Source organism: Corapipo altera, unplaced genomic scaffold, assembly GCF_003945725.1.
Source record: "Corapipo altera isolate COAL_440 unplaced genomic scaffold, ASM394572v1 24b, whole genome shotgun sequence".
NCBI lineage: Eukaryota > Metazoa > Chordata > Aves > Passeriformes > Pipridae > Corapipo > Corapipo altera.
The window spans coordinates 11,029,491-11,055,503 of NW_020884888.1; the positions used below are offsets into that span (position 1 = coordinate 11,029,491).

Genomic DNA, 26,013 nt, shown 5'->3' on the forward strand with positions numbered 1-26,013 from the left:
CATTTTAGTTAGTTGCAAATGAAAAGCTTGGTGATGAAACCATGCAAAATGTGTCCATGTCTTTTGCAAAAGCTATAGGAGGTTCTTCCAGTTGAAAAGATTGAGAGTAATTGCTCTCAGGCATCATAAATGTTCATGGATGTTTCCTGATATAGCTCCTCCTTTCAGGAAACTAATACATGAGATGACTGATGCAAGCTTTTTAACTGTTTTGTATTCACAGCCAGGGCTGAGTCAAATTTGAAGTGCACAACCTGAAAAGGATAAGGCCTGCAGGCTATACTGAGCCATCAGTCCCATTTCTGTGATGTAGCCTGTTCCCTGCCCTTTGCACAAATGTGATTTTTCTGGTGTTACATAGGCTACAAATTGAGTTAGATTCATTCTGTAGTACTGAGGCGGGGTAATGAGAGTCCTGACAAGAGCAGATGCTGTCACTTTAAGTGGTTTCTGAGAATTAAGGCAAGTAGCTTTGAGGCTTAGACACTTGCAGAGAGAAAAACAAAATTATTTTAGAAAATGAGGTATACTTTACAGAATAAGCCATTATTTAAACAACTAAGAATATGTTTGAACTCATACAATCTCTCATTGAAAAAACATACTCCTTATCCTGATTAGAAGGAGAATACCTTAACTGCAGTACAATGCTAACAACAATAATGTGTAACTTTCTGTTGTGAAATCTTCCTCATTATTTTAATTGCTGGACTAACCAAAATAGTTTCACTCTAATCTTGTCAGAAAATTCATAGCATATTGTCAAAAAATATAGGTGTAAAATCAGTGTTAAGTCTATAGTGCACTCTTTTATTTATTTCCCAGTCTAATGGGTTAACCCCTATCCTTTATGTATATAGAAAAATTGGAATTTTCATCATGGAATCCTCCAATTCTTATGATCCAATGTGTAGATCTTCAGCCAAAAACGAAATGCAGGTTTCTCCTGATTGTGGAAACATCTTAGGTAGATGACAATATGATAAATATATTTTCACTCCATACATGCATGCCCTCTTAGTAAAAATAGGGACCAAATTTATTCCTATTTCAAAAGATACCCTGCAATCTTTTCAAAGCAACCTCCTTCAAATGGTGATTGGTCTTCCAGAGAAGTCGTAAATGTACCTCAAAGCACTTTAATTTTTTTGTTCTTCTCATGTGACTCAGGAATATAGGAAGGCCCAGTACGGATAAAGATTAGATTATTTTGAGGGGAAAATATGTTAGCACACAATTTTACCAACTATATATACAGTATGATTCTCATTTTCAGAACTGTATTTGTTTCAAACTCAGGTTCTTAGTAGCTTGATACAGAAAAAATACTGTATTTTCCCTTTATTATTTTAATAATTACTTTTTGCAAGTTTTGCTATGACATTATGTTTGTTTCTGGAAAGGTCTAGTGGATGGCCAAGTATCATCTAGGTTTTTCCTTTTTCTTCTTATTGGTCTCATCATGAATTCACTGAGGGACATATGCATGCATACACACAGAAAAATGTGGCTAGTTGCTGATATATAGGGAAAAAACTGTAAAAGCAAAAGATACTGCATTGACAGTGTACTTGGCAGAAAAAGTACATAGAAATAATAAAATAAAAAAGAGCAAAATTCTGGATTTGGCATTTTTATAGTCATCTCTTGGCTGTACTGTAGTCTGTGTGTGACCGTGGATAAATTATCTAATGCTTTTGTACTTCAGTACTCTGACTAAAACCCAGCTTACTTTATTTATCTATTTAAACTGCAAAGCATCTTTTATTATGTAAAAAACCCAGTACAAGACAAAAACCAGACCCAGCCTTTATTAGTGCTTTCAGGTTTAAAACGTAAATAAAATAATGTCAGTTTAAATGCACTTGGTATTCGGGATTTTTTGGTAAAAATTCTACCTGCATATTCCCAGTAAATTATGATAGCTCATTTTCTCCTAATTATATTCTCTTTCTACTGTGAAATTTAAGCATTTATGTTAGCTCTGCTTTTGACCCACTGATCACACAGAAGGGTACATTAAATGAGACATTACAAGAATGAAGGAGAAATAGTTCCAGTATTTTAGGATGAATTTCTAAGAAGTTTATCTGGGAAAAAATCTTGCAAGTCTAATAGTAAACATATGCTACTAGTGAACAGCTTCCAGGCTGCAGATCCATTGAGCATAAATCAGTTACAAATCTCTGTTGCAGAGCTCCAGTTGAGGCAGCAGCATTTGTGACCTATTCTGTCAACAAGAATGCCAGCACCATAGTTGCTCAAGTTCAGAACTTGCTTATATACCATGAACTGCAAATTATTTTGATGGCAATTGCATATGTGAGGTTAGTATTTGGCCACATGGTAAGCATGTGGAACACATAGAAATTATACAAATTATAGAAATAGCATAATGCTGTGAATATATTGCAGTACTTATCAGTCAATTTTATACTGATATTTGATTTTATGCATCTGTTTCAATGGAAGCTTATGGGAGCTTTGGAAAAAACCCACCTACGTTCTCAAAAGTTCCACTAAGGATTGGTAATGGCTAACATCAATTTATTTTGCCCTAAACCACAATAGTCCTATATCATTTATCATTTATTCTTTTTGTTTATTGTTGCTTTTGCAGACAGTTTTTTTAATTTGATAATTTTCTGTGCTATAACACTTTTTTTTTTGTTGTTTCTGCAGTTCTGTGCAACTCTTGGAACCACACCTTGCTGCTCCTTTGACAAACTGTTAGAACTGGGTCCTATTTGTAAGTCTTTGCTGCTTCTTTCTAAAATTGCAGATAGCAGTTTAAGCCACACTGAGTCATTTCCAGGACATTGTGCTGTGTCAGTGTTCCAATTCAATAAAACTACTTATAGATGAGACCTTCAATTACAGTTTTATTTCTAATATTAGTCAAGCAGCACAAGTGCATTCTCAAACTCTTAAAAAGCATAGAGGACATTACCTCAAGGGATTTTTCCTGAGGCAGTCATGTTTTGGAACACTGTTAGTTAAAAATTACTGTAAATGCTTCAGTTTGTAACATTTTTCTTCAAGCCCTTCTACCTGCAAGTGCATCTACAGCAATGGTGAATATCAGGAGAAAGTTGAACTCCCATTCTCGTCTGCACCAAGTGTTTTGTTTCTGCGTGGTTGTAACAACTATGAAAAGTAGGGAAATATGCAGAAAAAATCCACGTGTTCTTAATCCTTTCTCTACCTTTCCTGATTTTCTTCATCTTTCAAGAAAATAGAACAAGTGCTAGGGTGTTTAATGCAGTGATTGAGTCATGGACTCATCATAAATATTTCTGTGTGATGGTTTGTTTTTTCAAGCTTTGATCTGCAGCAGGGTTTGGTCAAAAGCCCACGCTTCCTGGCTGATGAAAATGCAAAGTGCACCATATCTATTCAAGTGTACATTTAGAACAGGAAATTTACAGCTATAAGAATTGGAAGCAGCTTCACAGAAACTGCATTTGATGTTCTGGTAATTCATTCAGTGGGGTTTAAAACTTTGGGGCATATGTGGTGGTCACTTGCTCTGTGAAGTTTCTTGCTCTTCAGCACAAGCCCCAGAGACTCAGTTTCTCTCAATCCTCCTTTCCAAACAGGTTTCTAGCAGTCTGCTAAGCAGCTACAGATTATTTTGCTGTTTGAGTTATTCCTATAGATCTGACCTAATAAAACAGTGGCACCAATACTTTTAGGTATAGCAGCCAATCATGTGTATTTCACCTCAGTGATTCCCTGTTTGTGCAGCAGAGATGAGAAGGATTTCACACCACTGAAATCAGAAGTCTCGTGCTAGCTTTTCTGCCTAATTTTCCTCTTAGTATACGTGAACATATTTAAAAATAATTAATCAGTAGAACTTTCAACATGTTTTCAAATAAACCTCAGTTGTGGATTTTGTGAATAATATTGTATTAGCTTTTCACAGACTTTTACGGGAAAGGAAAATGTAGTTCACAAGAATGAAAATTTCAGCTTGAACTTGGTGCCCAAATGCAGATCTCAATGGATATACCTCTGTATGTGGAAATAACCATCAGAATTGTCTGGTGACCAGTGTAAAAATGTTATGTGGGCTTTAGCCATCAACTCATATACCAGAATTGTTACCAAATGCATTAATACTGTGATCTATAATATAATGTGAATACTAAATTACAGAGAATACATGAGCTGCTCATATGACAAAATATTTCTGCAGAAACCATTCAGTCACTAATCAAAACTAGCATTTTCTTAACACTTCAGTGCTTGCTTTTGCAGAAGTATCTCCATCCTTGTAATAAATAGTTTGCTGCTGGCAGTTCAAAAGCATGTGCCTGCATATATATAAATATGTAAAGAATACCGTATAGAGACGTGTTTGTGATTCATGAGTTAGAAGTGGGGAGCACAGCTAATATTCTAGCTCTTCCTGCTAAAGCAGTTTTATTACCATAAAAATTATAGCTAAATATCTAGATATATCTTTTTTTAAAGTGTATTTTTTAATGGTTCTTGAATCAAAATCACATACTATTTTGTGTTACTTAATATTAGTAAGATAAGACATGATGATCCTGTGAGTCCCTTCCAACTCAGTATATTCTATGATTCTATTACTTTGTTCCAGGAGAAGTAGGATGGAAAAATAATATGTTATGTATACATCTTTATATATAAATGAAAACCCAGATGGTAGAAACATTTAATCTCTTAATTTAATTTTAAATTGGGAAAATAATGACATCAAAGAAAAACCTCTCAGGTACTTGGTTTCCTGCAAATTAATGGGGCTTTTTAATCTGCTGTTTAATTTATTTCCCCTTCAATTATTTTTTTAGGTAATAAGGAAAATATCTGGATGCATATTGATGCAGCCTACGCTGGGAGTGCATTCATCTGCCCTGAATTCAGGCATCTTTTAAATGGAGTGGAGGTGAATGGTGTTTTTTCTCTAGAAGTCTGCTAAAACCTTGCTCTTTCATAGAATTTGTTTGTTGTTTATGCATCCAAGCTTAATGGCTCTTCCAGAATCTCCAAGTAAGCTGCTCCTCAAATCCCTGTACATTCTATTACGTTACTTAAGTTTATATAATTTTTACTGGTTTATACTGGAGTATGCAAGTTACCTCACTATGTAGAAGTTTCTCATTCAGAACAGCAAATAGTAGTGAATCAACAAAGTGTCTTGCAAAATAGAAAAGTGGAACTTTTCCCCAAATATCCCAAATGACACATTTATAGAAGCCTAATTCTACCTTACATACACACACAAAATTATTCTAAAAAAAAAAGTTATGTCTTATTATGTCATTATATCTGATGTTTTTCTTGCGCCCTGAAAGTTATCTAGGATATAGCCAGTAGCTCTATCTCAAACAGACAGGGTTTAATAACCAAGAGAGCTAAATGATATATTCCCCCAACAGCACTCCTGTTCCTTTTTCCTCCCCTTGCTGAGCAACTTGGCATTCAGTTGCTTAGATAAGAATACTTCAATTTCCTGCTGCTCCCCTCAGACGGTCAGATAAGTCCTTGTCTTCCACGTCAGTGGAGAAAATATTACTGTTTGGTAAAGCCAGAAGTTTAAACACAGCACTGATAGCTAGTGACTAATGAAGAAGAAGAGGGAAAACCCCCTCACAAATAAAGCATTTCTTTCTGTCTCTTTTTTTATCAGCAAATGAAGCTTGTTGTAATTTCCTGTGTGGGAATATTTTTAAAATTATTGTTATTGGTTTCCAAAGGAAATGAAACAGCGTCCCTTGTCTGGGCCAGCATTTGTCACAGGAGTAAATATTTAACAACCATGAATAAGTTTCCTACCTTACCTAGTACAGGGTGATAGCTAGATAGATATATAGATAGATAGACAGATAATCTTCTCTTATTAGAGTAATTGTTAATTGTTTACAGGTGACAGGGAAGGTTATGAGAAGCAAATGAGAACAGAAGAGTGCTATAACGTGCTACCAGGCCCCTATCTCTCTTTTTTAAGGCTGATGAGTTCTGCCTTTGTTAAAACAGAAAGCATGGATGAAGCCTTTCCCACATGATGTCCATCTTACCTACCTGGGTTTCTTCTGACACCACGCCTAAACATATCTCTAGAAAACTGGCCTGGCACATTATGTGTATAAACATGTATTGCCAGTCCTTATCTTTGGTGGCATTTCTTTTGACTCTAGATGAAAAACTTGATTTCTACTGAAACAAAATACCCTATCAGTAAAAAACAAAACAAAAACCCAAACATTTCCTAGTCAGTTGTAATTTTATGAATGAATGTGAGGTGCAGATTCTGAATTAAATAAATCATTTGTCTTTGTATATTTCGATTTTTTGTTTATATGTTTAATGCTCTTGAAAATAGAAAGCTTATTGGAAAATGTGATATAAACCACCAGTAAACGTTTCTGAATATACAGATTTATTTATTTTTTTAGTTTACAATGAGATATGTACTTTTCTGTAACATATATATTTTAAAAGTATAATTTTTAACAAATGCTCAAAATGTTGATAATACTAATAGCCTAACTGCACACCTAACATGAATTCCATTCCCAAAATGAATGAAGATTTAACTAAAACGGTTACTAACTGAGGTGGTATTAGTATGAACATAATAAAGACTGAATTCAGTAATTAATTTGTAGTTAAAGTGTACAGAGACAATTTGACAGGGTTATATCATTAGCACATGGATCCTTTTCTCTTTCATAATTCTGTTTTTATTTATCCATTTTCAGTTTGCAGATTCTTTTAACTTTAATCCTCACAAATGGCTCCTAGTGAATTTTGACTGCTCTGCTATGTGGTAAGTATTACAGTAAAAGGAAACATTGCAAGGGAAAAAAATCACATTCTAATAGTCTGCCTTTCTACCAGTAAACATTTATTTATATTTCTCTATTGAAATGAGGAGCACGGAATAGCTTCAAGTCTTGTAAATTATTTACAAAATTCCCTTGTTTCAAAAATATGAAATTTAGTTTCAAAAGTGTGAAATTTAGAAATAGGCCTGAGCTCTGCATTATGTTTCAGAAAGAGAGAGAGAAGTCCCAAAAAGTCTGCAGATTCATACCTGCTCCATTTTGGGACTGTTTAAAACATAAAGGAAAACCTTAATTTAGGGATATCTGTGCAACGAACAATATGCTCAACAGAGCTTTTTGTTTTCCATAAAATTTTTTTTTTGTTTAAGCTTCTGTCTTTTAAAAGCCTTTCTAAAAATGTTTGAGATTTGGCTGATGAAAAGCAGCTGATTTCAAAAGGGACTATTTATATAATTTTGTACTGACTTTCAGTTTCCCCAGATGACAGCAGACGACATTTTGATATAAAAAGATGCCAAAATAGAAACCCATAGACATACTTTCAAACAAACCAAAGTATCATAGCAGTAATAATAGCATGGTTTTGTTAAAAACATTCCAAAAGAGATGATCCTATTGTGTCCCAAACTAGATGTTTACCAGCATCACAACTAATGATACTTTTTAGCAAAACAGCTATTCGGTAAATACAGACTATTTATCAAAATAAATTAAAACATTAATTTCAGTGATAATGGAACAAAATTTGCAAAAATGAGAAAAAGGAAGGAAAAACTGAATGTTAAAAAGAAGACTCCAAAACATCATGCAGAGATAGGTCACCTTATTTAAAAGAAGAATAAATGTGGGACAGTAGTCACTGAGTTGCTTTTGGTTAACCTTTGGCTCTTTTAATATCGCAAGCAAAGCTGACTTTTCAGGTGATATATAACATTTTTTATGTAAATATTTTAGCTGATATAGGCATTTCAAATATTCCAAGCCATTGTGGTCTTTTTTTTTCTTTTCCTTAGTGTAAATGGTTTACATTTTGACCCTACTTCATCAGTAGTGGCATCAGTGCGATTAACCCAACACTCCAGTTTATAAGTACCTCATAACATGCTGTGTCTCTGTATTTGGAAATAGGAAAACAATGAAACAAACTCCTAGTTTCTCCCATCTTTTTCTCATTAGTCAAAGACATTGTTAAAAAAAATAGCCACCTGCAAATAAGACAGTACACTATCATTCTCTTCAGTGTTTGTAGAACAATTAGGGGCCAGAGTCTAGTCCCTAAAGTTTAATTTCTCATTAATTCTGCTTTCCCTAAAAACCCTGTGGAACTATGTTAAAAGTGTTTTACATGGCTTTTCAGGAAAACAAGGAGGTATATCCAATCCCACTGTGAGTTCTATCTCGGGTGATTTTAGCTTCTTCCTAGCAAAGCTTAGACTTCAGACTTAGGAAAGTATTTGTCTCCATTTTGTTTCTTGCTGTTTTCTCCGTTTTTGTTTTTTTTGTTTTTTTTTTTTTTAGGGGTTTTGTTTTGTTTTTTAAATAAGGCATTGCATAAAACGTTTGTTTTCATAGATAGGAAGATTCCATTACAAGGAATCTCAAGAGACTTTACAACATCTCCTTACCCAAAGTGAAAGTTCCACAACTACAGCCATACAAACTTCATTTCAGCAAGGCATTTATGTATAGATGTTATTCACTTAATAAAGAATGAAATGTACACTTAAACTCTTTGACTCGAAGCCAGATGCATTGTCCAGCTAACTCTAAGACTCATGTCCAAAATTTACCTCTCTTACCAACTAAAAAGGTGAAATTTGATAAGAAAGGATGAAGGAACATGGTGAGAAAAAATAATTGTGATGGATACATAGTCCTCTTAGGATCCATGGGAAGTATTAAGTATGATGTTGTGGTGATATGGAAAGAGTTCAGTAAATACTGATCATCATTTCAGAATGAAAGTAATCTGAGTTCCTTTGATGGGCAGGCTTCTAAATAACCCAGGCTCTTCAGCACTTTCCCCAGTAAACACATTTTCTTTTGCTGCAATCTGATTAAGATAATTTAGCCCTTAGATCTGTAATGTAATTATTTAACTACTCAGTGCAATATGTGGCACTGATATAATTTTGGATTTGGGGGCAATTTCATTATAAACCTTTTGTAAAATATTCTTAGACTTCTTGATGTACAGAAAAGAGCAGTCAATTTCCTAGAAAAAGAAATTTAATATAGCCATTCCAAGAAGTGAATATTTTTTATATTGAAATGCTAGAGTCGTTTAGAGACTTTGCCCTGAAACTACCAGTCAGTTTTGCCTGACTTGTTCAATTGCTGCTCTGGAATATCATAAAATGGGAAGAAGTGTCTTCATTCAGAGAGTGTGAAAATAATAATCTTTCAGAGTCTTGGTATTCTTGGTTTTTTGTTACTCTTCTCAGGGCTTAAGTGTTAACTTTTAGTTGGGAAGGTGTTTTAGTATTTGGAAGGAAGGTGCTTACAAGAAATGCTTATCTGTAGATCATAAGAGCACAGAATGACTCAGGTTGGAGGGGAACTTAAAGATCATCTAAGTCCAACCAAGTGTATGGTTTCAAAGCCATGTATCTCTCTCTGTTTCAGTCTCTCTAATACTGCTTAGCCTAATAACTGTGTCCTGTAATTCAGCCACCTGCTGCAACAGGTAAAATCAACCTGGGCACACTTTGTGCAGGTACCAGCCTTTTCTCCAGTAGAAGTATCTGGGCATCCATTGCAAACTGACACGTGTACTGATTTACCTTCCTTACCAGTTCTGTCTGGGTTTGAGCAGCACTCTTCTCAGGGGCTGTCTCAGTAGACACACTGGGTTTGGCTCTGAGGTGAGTGCCCACCATTATGGCAGAGACCTACAGCACTCAGCCCTCTGGTGTGGACCTCCTGAGCACTCAGTACTTACGTGAGGTGTGGAACTGCTTGTGGATTGCAGCACCCTTCCTGCATTCCCTGCCTATGTGAACTGCCACACAAACTGCCATGTCACATCCTTCTGCCGTGATCCTTCATTCGGCCAGGTGTATTTGCAAAGAAAGTTAAGAACACCACTCCTGTCACAGAATCACAGAATATGCCAAGTTGGAAGGGACCCACAAGGATCATCGAGTCCAACCCTTAGCCCTGCACAGGACCATCCCAAGAGTCACACCATGTGCCTGAGAGTATCATCTAAATGCTCCCTGACCTCTTTCAGTTTTAGTGCTGTGACCACTTCCCTGGGGAGCCTGTTTCAGGACCCAACCACCTTCTGGGGAAAGAACCTTTTTCTAATATCCAACCTAAACCTCCCCTGAAACAACTTCGGGCCATTCCCTCAGGTGCTGTCACTGGTCAGCAGAGAGAAAAGATCAGCGCCTGCCCCTCCTCTTTCCCTCACAAGGAAGTTCTAGACTGCCATGAGGTCTCCCCTCAGTCTACTCCAGGCTGAACAGTCCAAGTGATCTCAGCCACTCCTCATACGGCTTTCCCTCAAGGCCCTTCACCATCCTTGTTGCCCTCCTTTGGATACTTTCTAGAGCTTAATATCTTTCTTATATTGCGGTGCCCAAATCTGCACACAATATTCAAGGTGAGGCCACAGCAGTGCAGAGCAGAGCAGGAAAATCCCCTCCCTCAACCGGCTGGCGATGCTTTGCCTGATGCCCCCCAGGACATGGTTGGCCCTCCTGGCTGCCAGGGCACTACTGACTCACATTCAACTTGCAATCGACCAGGACCCCCAGGTCCCTTTCCATGGCACTGCTTTCCAGCATCTCATTCCCCAGTCTGCAGGAACATCTGGGGTTGCCCCATCCCAGGTGAAGAATCCAGCACTTTTCCTTGTACTTCATATAGTTGGTGATTGCCCAGTCCTCTGATTTGTTAAGGTCTCTCTGCAGGACCTCAACAGCTCCTTCTGGTTTTGTATCATCTGCAGACTTGTTTAGTATGCCTTCCAGTCTTGTGTCCAAGCCATTTATGAACATGTTGAAGAGCACAGAGCCCAAGATGGAGCCCTGTGGAACCCCGTTAGTGACAGGTTGCCAGTCTGATGTCACCCCATTCACTATTACCCTCTGTGCTTGACCCGTGAGCCAATTGCTCAACTACCACATGATGTGCTTGTTCAGCTCTTTTTCCCGTCTGAGATAGGTGCATCCTGTCAGGTGTCAGTGGACCAGGTGTTGAGTAGATCATCCCGTTTGTGGTCAAAAACTACAGAATTTTTCTGATTACACCAACCTCAGAGCCACTCATTGACCTGATGGATCTGCCTATTCCTATCAATATTATTCCTCGTTACTCGAAGAATTGAAGAAACTGTTCACTACCTGTGGTCCTGATCCCTCTACAATTGTCTCAGGGCCCCGAAATCTCTTTTGATTGCCCTTGGACTTCTCTTTGTTATTTCACTGCTGCCAGTTCAAACAACCAATGTCAGACAGTAATCAGAGGGCCTTACTAAACTGGAGAGTTTGCCAGTAATGTCCCTTGTCCAGACCACACAAGCACTTACTGCAAAGTTTAAATACACAGGGCAAAATCTAGGCATGGTGTACAGAGGTGCAACTCATGTGGTTCGTACACATTAATGTCCAGGCTTTGGATTTATTTTAGTAATCCTTTTAGATAGTTTTTCATGGTTGCCAGATTAAGACCTGTGAAATCTCCTTTTAAAAAAGCAGTGACATCACCAAGGAAGTACGAGATGGCAGCATTTTTATGTCTTCTAAGATAGATGTTCCTGCAGAGTAGTTATCTGTTCCACTGTTAAACAGAGAAGAAATTAAGCTGTCACAAAACAACTAAGTACATTGCTTGTAACTTGTATTAGTTGCATACAGAATGAACTACTGAAACATGAATATATCAAAGTAATCAAACATATCAAATAAACTACAGTAGAACAACTTAAGGTTTGTTAAAAATATTTACCCTAATTGAACCTGCTTTCAGTTAATAGTTCCTTCCTTCTCTCCACAGGACATTTCCAGCACACAAATAAGTTATTAATTGTTTTTACTGAGAGCATTCTGGAAGTTTGTTGCTGTTTTTCATGTGCATAAGCTTACTTATCTTCAGCTCTGTACTTTCCATACCTAAAGGAAAGCACTTTGCTGTTAACCTTGGTACTTCCCTGGCCATTAGTCATAGAGAGGCTTTTTGTTTGTTTGAGTAAGATGTTTTATGACCACAGCCTAGATGTGAATGAGAGCTGGGAGTGTGTACTGTCCTGTGTATTTATAAATACACTGTAAAATATTGGAAATTAGATTTTTCTGTAGAAATTTACAATTTTACATTTAAACATTAAAACTCAGGAAAAAAAAGGTTTGGACTTTGGTCATTTAGAGTATTCCCATGTTGATACAACTTTTGCTTACTTTGTAATATATTTATAGGCCTAATATAATGATGTAGCAGTCTTTCCCTTTTTCGATTTATGGTTTCTTCTTCTTCTGCCTCTGTAAACCCCAACATTTGTGGAGGTGAGTCAGTCTTACACAGCGTGACGCATGAATGAGAAAAATCTTGTTATTAACCATTGGCAAAACATAGCTTATTCTCTCTAAAAGGGACACACTGGCTTTTGAACCTCAGTCCAGTCACACCACCCCCTAGCTGGCAATAGTAAGGTATGCTTCTCAGTGTTACATCGTGCTGTAGCATGTCTGTCAGTAATTGTGTATTGGATCCAGCTAAGGGCAGGGTGGTACCAGAGGGAAATCTGAGTCTGGACCGGGTGGCTTGTCCCTCCCAGTGGCTGCAGCATGGAGACACAGCGGCCAGCATCCACAAAGCCTCCCCGTGGCTGTGCATGGTGTTTAGGAAGCAACAGCTCTTCCCACGCAGCTTTGTACTGCAGTAATTTCAAGACAACTTCTGTTGACTGCAAACATTAACATTGCTTCAGCTAGTCTCACATTCTGGTGTGAGTGTCTATCACCATAAAAAGATCCTCTATGTCTGTTTCTTGTCTGTTTTTAAATATGCAGTCGTGCAGTCATGCTGCCCGTTCCTGCTGAGCTTTACACTTAACTACTTGTAAGTACAGTACTGATATGACTGTGAAAAAGCACTGAAAATGGCACAGGCTGTGCTCAGGAAATATGCCAGTTTAAACACATTCAATTTGACTTCACTTCTGTGGAAATATAATCCCTTAAATTTCTATTCTTAAATTTCTCAATTTGATTTCTTTCTTTTTTTTATACAGGGTGAAAAAAAGATCAGATTTAATAGGTGCCTTTAAATTAGAACCTCTTTACCTGCAGCATCACCATCAGGAGTCTGGTAATTTTACAGTTAAATGAGATTATTATTATTTTGTTTGCACACTGATATTTAATGGAAAAAAAAGAACTTAAGATGAAAACTGAAATTCTTAAAACAACCTAAGTTGTTTAGGAGCCTATTTCCATTTTCTGAGTGCCTGAGGGAGTTAAGCTTATTAAAGTGCGAGTATTTGTTAATGAGATTTTAGTTAGTTAAAAGCAATAGAAGGACAGTAATTTTATAAAGCATTATATTATTTTTTTTGTATTGGGATTTCCCCAGTTCCAGACTTACCACTAATTCTTTATAGGAGTGTTGAGGAAATTCTTTATGATCTTTTGGCTGTCAGATAAACATATGACTGGGTGCTGTGTATCAAGTTCCTTAACCTGCCTTCCCCAACATATCATTCTCCAGAATGGTTTCAGGATCTGATTTGGTTTTAGAGTTGCTAAAGTCTGTGACTTTTTTCTTAGCTATTTGTGTAATCTCTGATTCAAATTTTTCAAAAACCCATGTAAGGAGCAAAAACTCCCAGAAGCCACAAAAAAGATGCTGTCTCTGCTATATTTTTGAGTGATAGCTTTCTGTGGCATTATCCTGTAGCTTTCATGTTCTTACAGTGGCTGTAGAGAAAAGCAGTAAGAGCGGAAAGAGCGGACTGTCTGTCTTGAACAAAATGCTCATGAAAGCTCTTCACAAAATGCTTACAAAGAACTTACGAATCTTAGGCTCTGTACAAAGCTCCTTAATGGATTAGTGCTGCTCCTGCACATACCTCGCAACTGCAGAGTGATATTTGCCATCTTGAAGCCCATTTTTACACATTTGGTTATTAACTGAATAATTGTGAAGAAGGTCACAGCAGTGCCGTGTCAATGTGGTGGAAGTTCTCTCATAACTTTCTCAAGAGGGTGAATCATATGTGGATGCTCTTACCATGTACTCGATCTCCTATTTTTCCTGGAATTGCTGGTGCTGATCTGTGTTCAGAAGTGTATCCTGAGTACTTTTATCTTCTCTCTGTTATGGCTGTGAACTCCTTGACATTTAAATTAATACCATCCAGAATTCCACCATTCACTAAAAAGCCCTAGGAAAAATGGATTCCCATGCCTTAATCCTGAACTGGCATAAATCTTGCATTTTATTCCTTTCATCCATTTCTAAGCAATGCAGGTTCACCCTCTAAAGGCTAGAATTGCTAAGAAAAAAGTATGTACTTTTTTTTGCCTTTTTGAATGAAAAATACAAGTTACAGCAAATACATTTAAGGCACAAGCTTTTACTTTACATACATAAAAATATTTCTCTTCAGAAGAAAAAAAATCCAACCTTAACTAAAGTGAAAATATGTTCTTGTGACAACTGATAGTGCTGATACAAGAGACTTCAGCCTTCCCCAGGTTAAATAACACCAGAAGAAAACCAAGCCTTTCTTAAAAGTAGGTGATATTAGTAAGGCCACCTAGTTGACCTGAAAACTTTATCACCCCAGTTATATAAAAAGTTGTTCAGCCTTCATCTTGCCTTCAGAAGCAGTGAGAGCATGTTATATGATCTGACATAATGATTTCAAAGAGATCAGCTGATTAATAGCAATCTAGTAATGCTAATTTTTTTCTATTCTTTATTCTCATTTAGTATCAATTTTTGCAAAGAGTTGGACAACACTTTTCAAATGCAAATGCCTCTAGTTAAACTTCCAACCCACGCTTATGCCTTGATTAAACATAGTCAAATTTGCTACAAATTTACTACACAAAGGTGCTACACTCCCTATTGATCCCTGTGTGATTTATGAGATGTCAGCACTCCTGGAAGTATGATTTGTCTAATGGAGGGTCTTATTTTCTGAGTATGTCTCAGGTCTGAGAATTCCTATCATGGTTTACAAAGCAAATGAAGTAGTATTTTTGAATTCACTTATCTCTCACTCAAGAATTTAAATGAGCAGAAAAATATCTCTATCTGTGAGCAATTACTCTTAATAACCATATGGCAATTATGCATGTCCCCAAGGGGAAAGTCTTTATTTTGTCATTAATTATAATTTTATGTGATTTGCATCATCACACCAGGAAGATTATACTAGCTTGTCTGACAGCCCAGGATATAGGTCAAATCCTAATGGCAGTGTTAGAAGAATGCAGCTTTATACTTCATTGTGAATACCACATGTGCTCCCACAATGCAATTCCTCCTGCTTAAATACAGATGTAAGACTAAGGCTCATAATCAAGGAATCAAGGACTAAGCATTGATTACATTCTGCTTCACAGCTTGTGAAAGGCGTTGTTGTGCATCATTAGACATAGCCCCTTGCAGGAGCGTAGGATTATTTATCTGTCACCAGTTGCTTTCCTCTCTTTGCTACCAGCCTTTCAGCTTTCAAACAGAAATGGCTGCTACAATGCAGAAGAATATGAATGTTATCAGTTTACCTCATTACTAAGCTGACACAACCACATTCATTTCCTGAAGTCTGGGAACAGGTTAATGATTGTTGGTTGTTGTGTGGGTTTGTTTTCTTTTACCACCTGGAAACCAACACAGTAACAGGTTAAAGAATCCAATGACTGTCTGTTATGGGGAAAGAAGGACCATGTTTTTTCCTATGTTTTGGCTGCATAGATGAAAGAACATCAGCAAGAGAGCTTGTAATACAGGAAATAGTCCTTTTTTTCTGTTTTTTTTTATTATCTCCTAGGAAACATAAAGCCTGAACATTATGTAAATGACATAGACTGGTCAAATTCAGAAGCTACAGTTCTATATAGTACCTTGCAGTTCACAGTTCGAGGAGCACTTAGAATTTTCCCTAGGAATTCAACTACATATATTCCCATGAAGTTTATACTCCACTGCAGAGTAATAAAGCAGAATAAGGAAGCTAAGCAGATGTTTCCTAAAGAAATGCTTTAAATTTTACATCTGTTAAATTTCTGTCACTGACTTACAGCAAGTAACTAACCATGTTACAATTTCCTTTACTATGAAATCAGTTTAATTACCTTATTACAATAAAAGGTAGATGTGTCTTGACACTGCGTGTTTATATAAAGGATAATTAATAATGCCCTCTGTTTGCCTCTCTGGACTGCTTTGTGGCTTGGTCAATCTGTGTTTGTAATGGGCTCTCACTACAACAGATGAAAAGCCATAAAAAGTACAAAATACTATTGTCCAAGCAGGAAGAGGTCAAATTCTGAGTCAGGTTTTCCAGTCACTTATTAGACATGCTGAAGAATTAGCAACAAATATATGTATGAGTATAAAAGGTAGTTAGAAGTGGATTATTTTAAGAAGTGTTACCAGTTCACTAGAGTAAAGGTGATGACATTTCACAGCAGAGAATGAGTGATGAAGTGAGTCTGGGGATTCTGCAAATTGTTTTCTGTACAAGAAGAAAATAAAAATAGTATTTGGTCTGTCATCTCCACAGCATCTGCAGTATAAAAGAAAGGAAAACTGTGTTTCTTCTCTAAAAGGGCTTAATTTGTTAGTGGCATATTCTGAATAGCTGAGGAATGAAGGTTATTACAAGCACCTTAATTTAGCATGCTGCCAACTATCCTACTAGTTATTTAGTGGTCCTGCTGATACTGATGATGCTGAAATTTGTAGTGGATGTAAACTATAGCTAAGACACAGCTTTTTAATTAACATTGGAATGATTGAAGGCTTTGGCTATTGTGATGATGCAACGTGAACATTTTTTCTTTGATTTCTAGGTCTTGTAACAGATTATCGGGTAAGTACAGCATCAGAGTAATAATTAATACTATTACTTGTATAAACTGGTATTTTCATGACTTTTATTTTCCATTACTATCATAAATCTCAAAAATTTATGTTTCTTTCCAAGAACAATGCAGCTTGCTAAATTTTCAACATTCCTCAAACTGAAATTTTAAACTCTGGTTTTTGAAAAACAAATTGTTTAAAGGCAGAAATTGTCTTCATGTGCAATATCTCAAAGTTCAGGCAGTAGAAAGAAATGTCCTAAAGTTGTGGGTTTTTTTTTCTTTAACATAGTGAATATCACAATTTAAAAATAAAATTAAAAGCATATGCATTTTAACCCTTAACCCATGGAAGCATTGTTGCTTTGAAATGGAAAATGGGCCTGCCATTATAGATGCTAGCCCCACAACTGCAAACAAGGCAACGTAACAAGCTTCTAAGATACTTATTTTTCTAAAGCCTTTGAGGAGAATTCAGAATGCACAAATGAAATTTGATTTGCCATGTGACCCTTCCATTCTGACACCGTGGCATTAAAACAGACACAGATATTTCTCTTATTATTTGACCCACCTCTAGGAACTGCCTGTGGCAACGGGGTTCACTTCAAAACTGGTATAGAATGTCGTTTCTGCTGTCACACCACAATGGTGGCTCCTAACACAGGTGCCCTCTCTTCTCGTTGGTTGCAGCACTGGCAAATCCCCCTGGGCAGGAGGTTCCGCTCCCTGAAGCTTTGGTTCGTGCTGAGGATGTACGGGGTCAAGGGGCTGCAGGAGCACATCCGCAAGGTGATTTGCTTTTTTGGGTAACTTGTGGTGGGAAGGCAAAGGAAAGTGAACTGGCCGCCTGCCTGTCTTCTTTCCATGACTTCTGTACACATCAGAAAGCACAGGCAATGGTCTGAGGCAACTCAGTTCAACAGCTGGGGCTGCTTGTTTGCCCCATGTAAGGTCACAATTCCATATCATGGCAGGGTCAAAGCTGTCATCTATTTTATGTTAATCTTTAGGGAAGACAAGTCTAGGAATTTGGAATTTCTACAATATGGGACCATAGTTCCCTCGTGATTAAGCCGGAGCACATTCATGGTTTTATTGTGGAAACACGTGTATATTCATTACTTCTTTATCTTATTAATGTACATGCATTGATAGCATATCATAGATTATGATTAAGGGATATGGTGACTTATTTGGCATGTCTACTGCTGCTGCTGCTTTTTTCCTGTTTAAAATGCATATTTTATTAAAAAAAAGAATGTGTACAATTTACAGTTTGTTAACATTGTTATAAGTACTAAGTTTATTCTTGATGTAAAAAGAAGGGGTTTTTAATCACTAAAAGAAACATCTGGCGCCAGTCTAAATTATATATATACTTCCTCTGTAGCAGTAAAGTCAAATTCAAGCATACCTTTCATCTTTATGAAGTTTAGGGAAACTTCTAGTTAGGGGAGATCCATGACTTGGCTCTAAATATTTACAAAAATATCCATTAGCTAAAGGTCTGGTCTAGCATACCAGTGTCCCTGCAGACATGAATTTAGTACTACATATTGGAGTACTAAGCAGAAGAATGCCTAAAAAAGACTTTTTCTGCTCTTGTAAAATCATTGTGTGGGGAAGTCTCTTTTGATTTGGAAAGGTTCTGGGATGGAGGGTACTCTCTTATTTTAATCACATTATAATTTTCAACGGACTTTTCAAATATCAAAATTAGATTTTTATTGTTAATGAGGCTTTCAGAAATAAATTTTGGCAGCTATGGAATCCTGATGTACAGTCATCCTTATGTCAATCTGATATGTATCCTCCTGATGAAAAATTGATATGAGGTTTGTTATCACTTTATTTTTCTATCATTACCATTCCCTCTCAGGTTAGATTCTGAAGACTGGGATTCTCTCTCAGGTTAGATTTCTGAAGACTGCAATTCTTTCAGTATGTTACCAAGTTTTTAAGTAGGGCTAAATCTCTCAGTGGGAAAATGGGCTTGGAAGCCTCATATCAATTGCATGGCCTTCTGGTTTCCACAGGTCAGTATTTACATTCAACAAATTCCCTCTTTCCCTGTCTCTCAGATATTTCTCTGACTGTCCAGCCATATAATCACAGCTGAAGACCAAGTTTTGATATTTGAACAATACAGTTCAGGAAGGTTAAGCAAATCAATCTTTTCTTAAAAATATTAACTCCAAAATAAAACCTTATTTGTGAAGGTAATTTAGATAACTAGATTTCCAAGGGCTTGTAGAACTAAGTGTGTATGTTTTATATTTCATTAAGGACTACATTGTTCTCCAGTGTAGATATAAAAATAAGTTATGATAATTAAGTGCAGAATTTGACTTACTGTATACTTCTTCAAACTGGAACCATTAGTTTCTCCTCACCCCCTCCTCATTCCGCCCAATGAATGCTGGTTTGATTCAGTGGGATCCAGAGCATCTTTTTTTAAAAAAAACCAGTAATTTCTATCTCGAGCAAGCCTCTTTGAACTTAAATTTCAATAAATTATTGCATTTCATTTGCTCCCTGCTCTAACAGAATTTAAGATATCTCTTGTGATTTTTCAGACATGATGGTAAAGTTATATCAGTAGCTGCAAAATAAAAATTAGAAATGTGTTTCATATCTTGCACATTTTACTCTCAGGAATTATCATGAGCTCCAGATACACTGTGATGGCTTTACTTTGGATAGAGTAGTAATGAAGTATGTAAACCAGTCTGACACTGGTTTATATTTTCAAACCCATATATAAATTTCCAAATAAAAAGTAAAGGCCAGTGCCTGGCCTTGAAAAATTGCTTTCTTTTAAACATGTTGTAGCTGACCTTTTAAAAATCCCAACATAAATGCTGTGATCACCTAGGGGAAAAAAAAAAAGGACACTTGAGTTCCTAAGTTGTGGAAGACTGTGGGAAGATCTATGCAGTGTTTATAGATTTCTAGTTAGGCTTCTTTTGCGCAGCCAGGTAATACTTACAAAGTGATTTGAGATTTCAAATAGTGATGAGCTTCAGACATGATATAGAGGGAAAAAGCACTTGTATGTCCTTAAGAAGCCACCGTATTCGTTGTGTAATTAGCAAGTTTCTATATGGAAAACCAAAGACATCTGCAACAGTCTCTTCATAACCTTTTTGTTTCCTGGATCACAAAAGTTATTTGTCTCTTTCTGTCTTATTTTCTTCCCCTCTTTTATTAGTATGTTTTAAGAAAAAGATGTTTGTTATCTTTGCAGCCTTAAGGTTTACATCAGATGACTCAATAACCACTGCAACCTGGCATTTGCTTGAGGATGGCATTTAGGAACCAAAATATTCCTGGGACATGAGAATGTGTGACTTGGATTTAGATACAGTAATTTTTTTGTTTTCCAAACATTTGTTATGCACTCCTCTCGCACACAGCATGTAATATTAACCTATTGCAAAGTATAGGTTTCAAAGCAGTGATAAAGTGGAGGGCAGTCATCTCTGAAGGATGTGGGGAGAGACAAATACAAATTTTGGAGGTAAGTCTCAAAGCCACAGAGAAGATGTACAAACAGGGTGAAACCAACAACAATAATGGTTTTCTGGACTGATTCCAACCACTCCCAAGTCAGTATAAATGTAAAACTCAAATGGCCCATTTGTAAATGTCCCATTTGCAAACTGCTTGACCATGTATTACTCCTTTGTTGGTTTAAGTCCTCTCCAAGAGCTCAGAAGTAATCTGAGAAATTTAGGAGTTAGCGTGCTTTTGCATGCAACCTCTATGAACATTATGACTCAGCTGAATTCTCCTTAGGACCAGAAGTCAGCAGATTACACATGCTTCTTTCTTCACCAAGGATAATGAATTCCATTAAAAATTAACAGCAGAGTCCAAGAAACTGGAACTGTAAAGAACAGCAGTGCTAGACATAGCATTTCAACAGGGGAGTGGCACAGTTCAAGTGGCTATTGAGAAGACTCTTTTGACAGCACTTTCCTTCAGAGTGTAGTGGGATGCAAGCTAAGGCAGGCAAAGAGGTGAAATCTGTAGGAGGAAAAGTATGAAGTGATCACGACTAGGCTGGTGTGCTCATTTGCATGTACACAGTAGTGTACCTTATGCTTCAGAGAAGCTCCCTGCAATTAAAAACTTTTTTGGCTCTTGAAGGCTTTGCCCAAAAATTAAAATTCAGTTTAAACATTTCAGTGGAGAAGGATTCATATTTATATTCACAAATACACATACAGAAATACAGATTTTTAAAATAGGAACCACAGCTTAATGCCTCACAAGTTTTCTGCTCCTATTATTGATTATGTAAGACATTTCCCTTAATCGTAAATAACCAAATTCATTAGATCTCTCTGTTGTTTCCATTCTCACTGAAGAAGAGCAAGGGTTATTTACCTGAGATAATAGTGACACATAAAAATTCCTTACAAGTTTATTTTCTTCAATCAGGTAACTTTCACTGTGAAGACCAGGGCTGATATTCTGTTCCTGTATAGCAAGACATTTCAGGACACTAACACTGTCCATGTGATTCCACTTTGAGAACCCACGTGCTGAAGGGATTGTCCAAATCTCTAAATCATAGAATCATAGAATCATAGAATCATAGAATGGCTTGGCTTGGGAGCAACCTTAAAGATCATCTAGCTCCAACTCCCCTGCCATGGGCAGGGACACCATCCACTAGACCAGTTTGCTCAGATGATACTGCTAGAAACAGTACATGAGTTGGTTTGTGTACATCCACTTTTTTTCTCAAGTACATGACAGTGTTAAATAAAATAAATTTGAAAGATTAAATAATATTTGAATGCCAGCTTTAAGTTAATGGTGCTAGGGACACAGCCTGACACAGATGTCAAAATCAGAAGCACTTGAAGGGTTAAAATATCCAGGCTTGGTATGTACACACTCAGCAGAAAATTGAGAACAGCCTATCAGTTTTTTACCTCTTCTTCCCTCCTATCCTTAGTTGCAGTGCCTGCAGTTCTACAAACAGGACTTTATTTTCACAGTGTTGTCTTGAAAAGTTGAAGCACTAAAGCCACGTGTCCTCCTGAGAGTTATTGCAGTGCTCATGTTCAGTGTGGGTGCAGCTTTTGGGCTCACAGAGGAAGGTGTGATACCTAAAAGACCTTTGGTTTTATAGAGTTTGAACTTCCAGGCTTAATAATATTTAACTTTACTGTTGTGGCAATCTTGGTAAGAGCAATTCAGGACAATAGCTAATAGTTCAAAGGTGCAGGGCCTTGAGTAACTGTATTTAAGCAAAGCTTTCCATGGTAAATCATCACTTTCTCTACTTCTACTTCTGTAAAATCTAAAACTCTTGGTGCCCCCCAGTGTCTTTACCAATTATTGCTACTTTTTCAGACTAGCCATGAATAAAAGTACTTGCATCCCGACATGAATCCAAAATACTTTTTCAGTTTTGTTTTGTGACTTACTGAATATTTTCTATTTTCCCTTGCTTTTATTTCTTTCAAATCCCTGAAAAATCCTTTAGTGCGAAAAGTGGGCATAAATACCAGCTATTGAATGTACAGGATGGGTCCAGAGCTTTCTTGTACAAACTTCTCGCAGTAAGCCAAATCTTAAATTTTTATTTTATTCAGTTCTTACCCAGATAAATTTTGATGAAACACAGTTGATTACGTTCAGCTGAACAGTTATGAAATTCTCATCTCATTGAACATGATCTGTTTTATGGCTTTGATTTCCAAGACATAGTATATGCAGTGTGGAATTTTGCAGAGTCTTTTTTTAACATACTTGGTTAAAGCTATATAACATGAGGATAGGAGGAGACAGTGAAAGACCATTACAACGCAGATGCCTATTTAACATATGTTTTCCATGCATTTATGCATACAAGTATCTATATGTATACAGATACTTCTTGTTGGTTTTCATAGCTGTAAACTTATGCTCTTCATATTAGCAGAACATTCAAATGCCCTGAAAAGGACTGGGCATTTTATTGGTCTCATTCCTGGCTCAAAGAGCTTTTAGGCTAATTTTAGAGGGAGATGTTAAATGAATGTAACAAACAGCAGAGAGGAAGTGGTAACAACAGGAAGATTGGCTGGTTGTGTAGGGTACCAGTATGCCCAGTGTGAAGGTTTTGAAGCAATATTTTGATTCAATATAAACTCTGTTTTTCTATTTGAAGAAATAAAAAACCATCAGAAAGCTATGATTAAGATTGCAAAATGTGTTGGTTTCTTTTTCTTTTTTCTTTTCTGTAATTTCTGTTTTGCTTTATTCTTGTCCTTTTGGAAGAAGTTCCTGTGAGATGAAACATTCCACATTTAACCCTGGCCCAAAGTGAAATATTTCATTTTGGTTTGATATCTGTCCTTGAAATTGCAAAATGTCAAAGTGCAAAAGCAAGAAAAGACATGGGCTTAGTTGTTTATTTTTGTAAATTTTTTTGCAATAATAAATATATCAAAGCTAAAGAACCTTTTAACATATTGTTTAGATGTTTCAGATAAGTTGGTGTAGACAGGCTATTGCATGAAGACAACTGTTATTTTAATAGCTGGTTGCTGTTGCTGTCTTTTTTTTTTTTTTTTTTTTTAGGGTAGTGAGGACTAAGCTGGTATTATAGCCAGTGACAGGGGAACTGGATAGGTACTGCAGGTACCTGATGAGGATATAGGTTCTTTTCTCTCAAGTAGTTTTGAATTCATTTTCTGTTTGGAAAAAAGCAAAGCCAATATGATATGAGCAAGTATCACTGACTGATGTTCAGAATTCTCAGCTGGTTGGTACCATGCCTGTTGATATTTTTCCTATTTATTTGACTTTGGAAGAGCACTGGTTTCCTATGCTTCAAAATACTTCCTCTGGCTTGGTGCCCAATGTCATTCTTTTTCCCCCAGTAACTTATCAACAGGTTTACTGAGATTTGCTATTAATTTTCTTGATTATACCGCCATCACCTTTCTTTTCAACTGAAGCTGAGCACCCAGGTCAGAAGACTGAGCAAGTTCTCCCCTTCTTCACAGATATCCTTTAAGTTAACTATTCTAAAAAGTGTATCTTTCCAGCTTAATTTGCACTGGAACTGTGACAATTTTTTCTCTCTGTATCTGTGCGTTTCCCCTTTCCCCTCTAAAGTCTTTTGGACTCTAGCCATTCCCAGCCCAAACTGACAGTGGTAGAAAACCTAAAGGAGAATTATTAAAATTATTTACTATGAATATGGTATCATACGAAATTGTGCTGAAATGTCTCATTAAGAAATAGGCTAGTACTGCCTAAGATAGTCTGAGCTAATGATATAGTAATGGCTCAGTATGGTCTCTGGAAGTCATAAATGGGATGTAACTTAACATAAACAGATGGTGATATGCGAATATTATCACATATCAGAAGAAGGAACAGAGAAAAGGAATGGAAAATACTTTAGCAAACCTTTTCTCTTGATGAATCAAATTTATACAACATAGATACCTTCTTTCTCTTCTCAGCACGTCAGGTTGTCACATCAATTTGAACACTTAGTCCTTCAGGATGGAAGATTTGAGATCTGTGCTGAGGTTGTCTTGGGACTAGTCTGTTTTCGGCTGAAGGTAAGACCTATTTCTTCTGTCATGTTTTGTAGCAACACCATAACATGCAATTGAATATAATCTTTGTAATTCATATACTTGATTATTTTTTAAGGAAAGCAAAGGGAGTTCATGTAGAACAAAGCAGATTAAAAGCTTAAGACAATTTTGTTAAAACATGGAAAATTGAAGCAAGATATGTATAAGAACAGGTTACATGGGAGGCCACCTTCCCAAGTGCCCTTGGCCCTGGTCTGCTTTTTATTGCTGAACATGATCCTTTTGCCCCGCTTGGCCTTTTATACTCCAGAATCTCTCAAAGTACCAAGTTCATTGATGTGGAGACCTTGCCTGACAGAAACTAGAAAAATCTCACTCTGTATTCAAAGCATAAAAGCTGCAGTAACTGGGAGGGCTCATTGTTTAATCAGACACTAGAAGGGGATCAGTGTCTTATTTTAGGTAATGAACTCATTTCATATAGGAGCTTGCAACTAAAGCCTTTGTAAAGGACTGGATTGGGACACTGAATCTGACTACCAAGCAACAATAATAACAGCACTAGTGTTTTCTAGTTCACATGATACCTAAATTAGCTTTTAGCTTTTCTGAAGCAAGCACATTTTGGCTCCTTCTGGGTAGTGTAGTATTACTATTTGTCACAAATTCTTTCACCAGTCATTCAGTTGCCCCAGTTACCCGAGTTTGATGCAACTGGCTGAAGAAGCTAGCAAATCTTTAACAATGAAGTAATGGTGAATTCATCTGGAATTGGAAAATTGTTTGTTTTGAATTTATATTGTTCAAAATAAAAGGAAAAAAAGAACTGTCCCTACAGGATGAACAGACTACAGAATGTGGAGTTTTTCAGTAAATGGAAACATGAATATAATCTCTTTCTTAACAAGAATTTTAGAAGATTTTGAGGAATAGGTTCTGTGGCTTTTATTGTGCAATAACAAGATGTTGGTTGCAGTCTGCTCTCTCACATGGAACAAGCAAACACTAGTTTTGCAGATCCAGAGACAGCTGTTAGTCAGTGCTCTACATTTACTTTAAAGGAACAGTCCTGGTGAAATAGAGCATAGCAACACAGGAATTGTCACTTTTGATCAGACGAGTAGCTCATCTACATCTGTTCTCCTGTCCCTGATGAGGAAGAAATTACATCTACAGGGAAAGACAATTTTCAGTAGGAGGTAAATATTGAACCCCTAGCTAAGAAGGTTTTGGAAAAATTGTAGAATAAAGGCCTGATTCTACTGAAAACCAGTGTTGAAAGAGCAGTGTTTTCATTGCTTGCCTAACTGGTCGAGAAAAAGAAAACAAAACTAACAAGCTTTTAAATAAAGATGTTTTTATGGCTATTTTTGCACCTTTATTTCCTTTTTTATATCACTCCTTCAAAAATCTTCCTGTGATTTTTATAATTCTTATTAAAATGCATTTTAGAAGCAGAATATTTGTAACTTTTATGTAATTACAGTAGGACTATGGGTCAGGAGACTTGAACTATATAATACTGCATAGCTGTAAAATTATGAAATATTTTTTCTTCATTCTTTTGTTCTTGAGAAACCCTTTTTTATATAT

General features: G+C 36.6%; 1 protein-coding gene across 6 annotated transcripts in view; it reads left to right on the forward strand.

The window, feature by feature from the left end:
* The window catches only part of DDC (dopa decarboxylase), a 71,874-nt gene that overhangs the window by 39,389 nt on the left and 6,472 nt on the right, over nucleotides 1–26,013 (forward strand). For all 6 annotated transcript variants that reach the window (XM_027643971.1, XM_027643968.1, XM_027643967.1 and 3 more), the window contains 7 exons: nucleotides 2,683–2,749; nucleotides 4,824–4,918; nucleotides 6,735–6,802; nucleotides 13,057–13,133; nucleotides 16,850–16,869; nucleotides 17,555–17,653; nucleotides 24,340–24,441. In XM_027643971.1, the coding sequence (XP_027499772.1) occupies nucleotides 2,683–2,749; nucleotides 4,824–4,918; nucleotides 6,735–6,802; nucleotides 13,057–13,133; nucleotides 16,850–16,869; nucleotides 17,555–17,653; nucleotides 24,340–24,441 (528 nt within the window). The remainder of the gene's footprint in view (nucleotides 1–2,682; nucleotides 2,750–4,823; nucleotides 4,919–6,734; nucleotides 6,803–13,056; nucleotides 13,134–16,849; nucleotides 16,870–17,554; nucleotides 17,654–24,339; nucleotides 24,442–26,013) is intronic.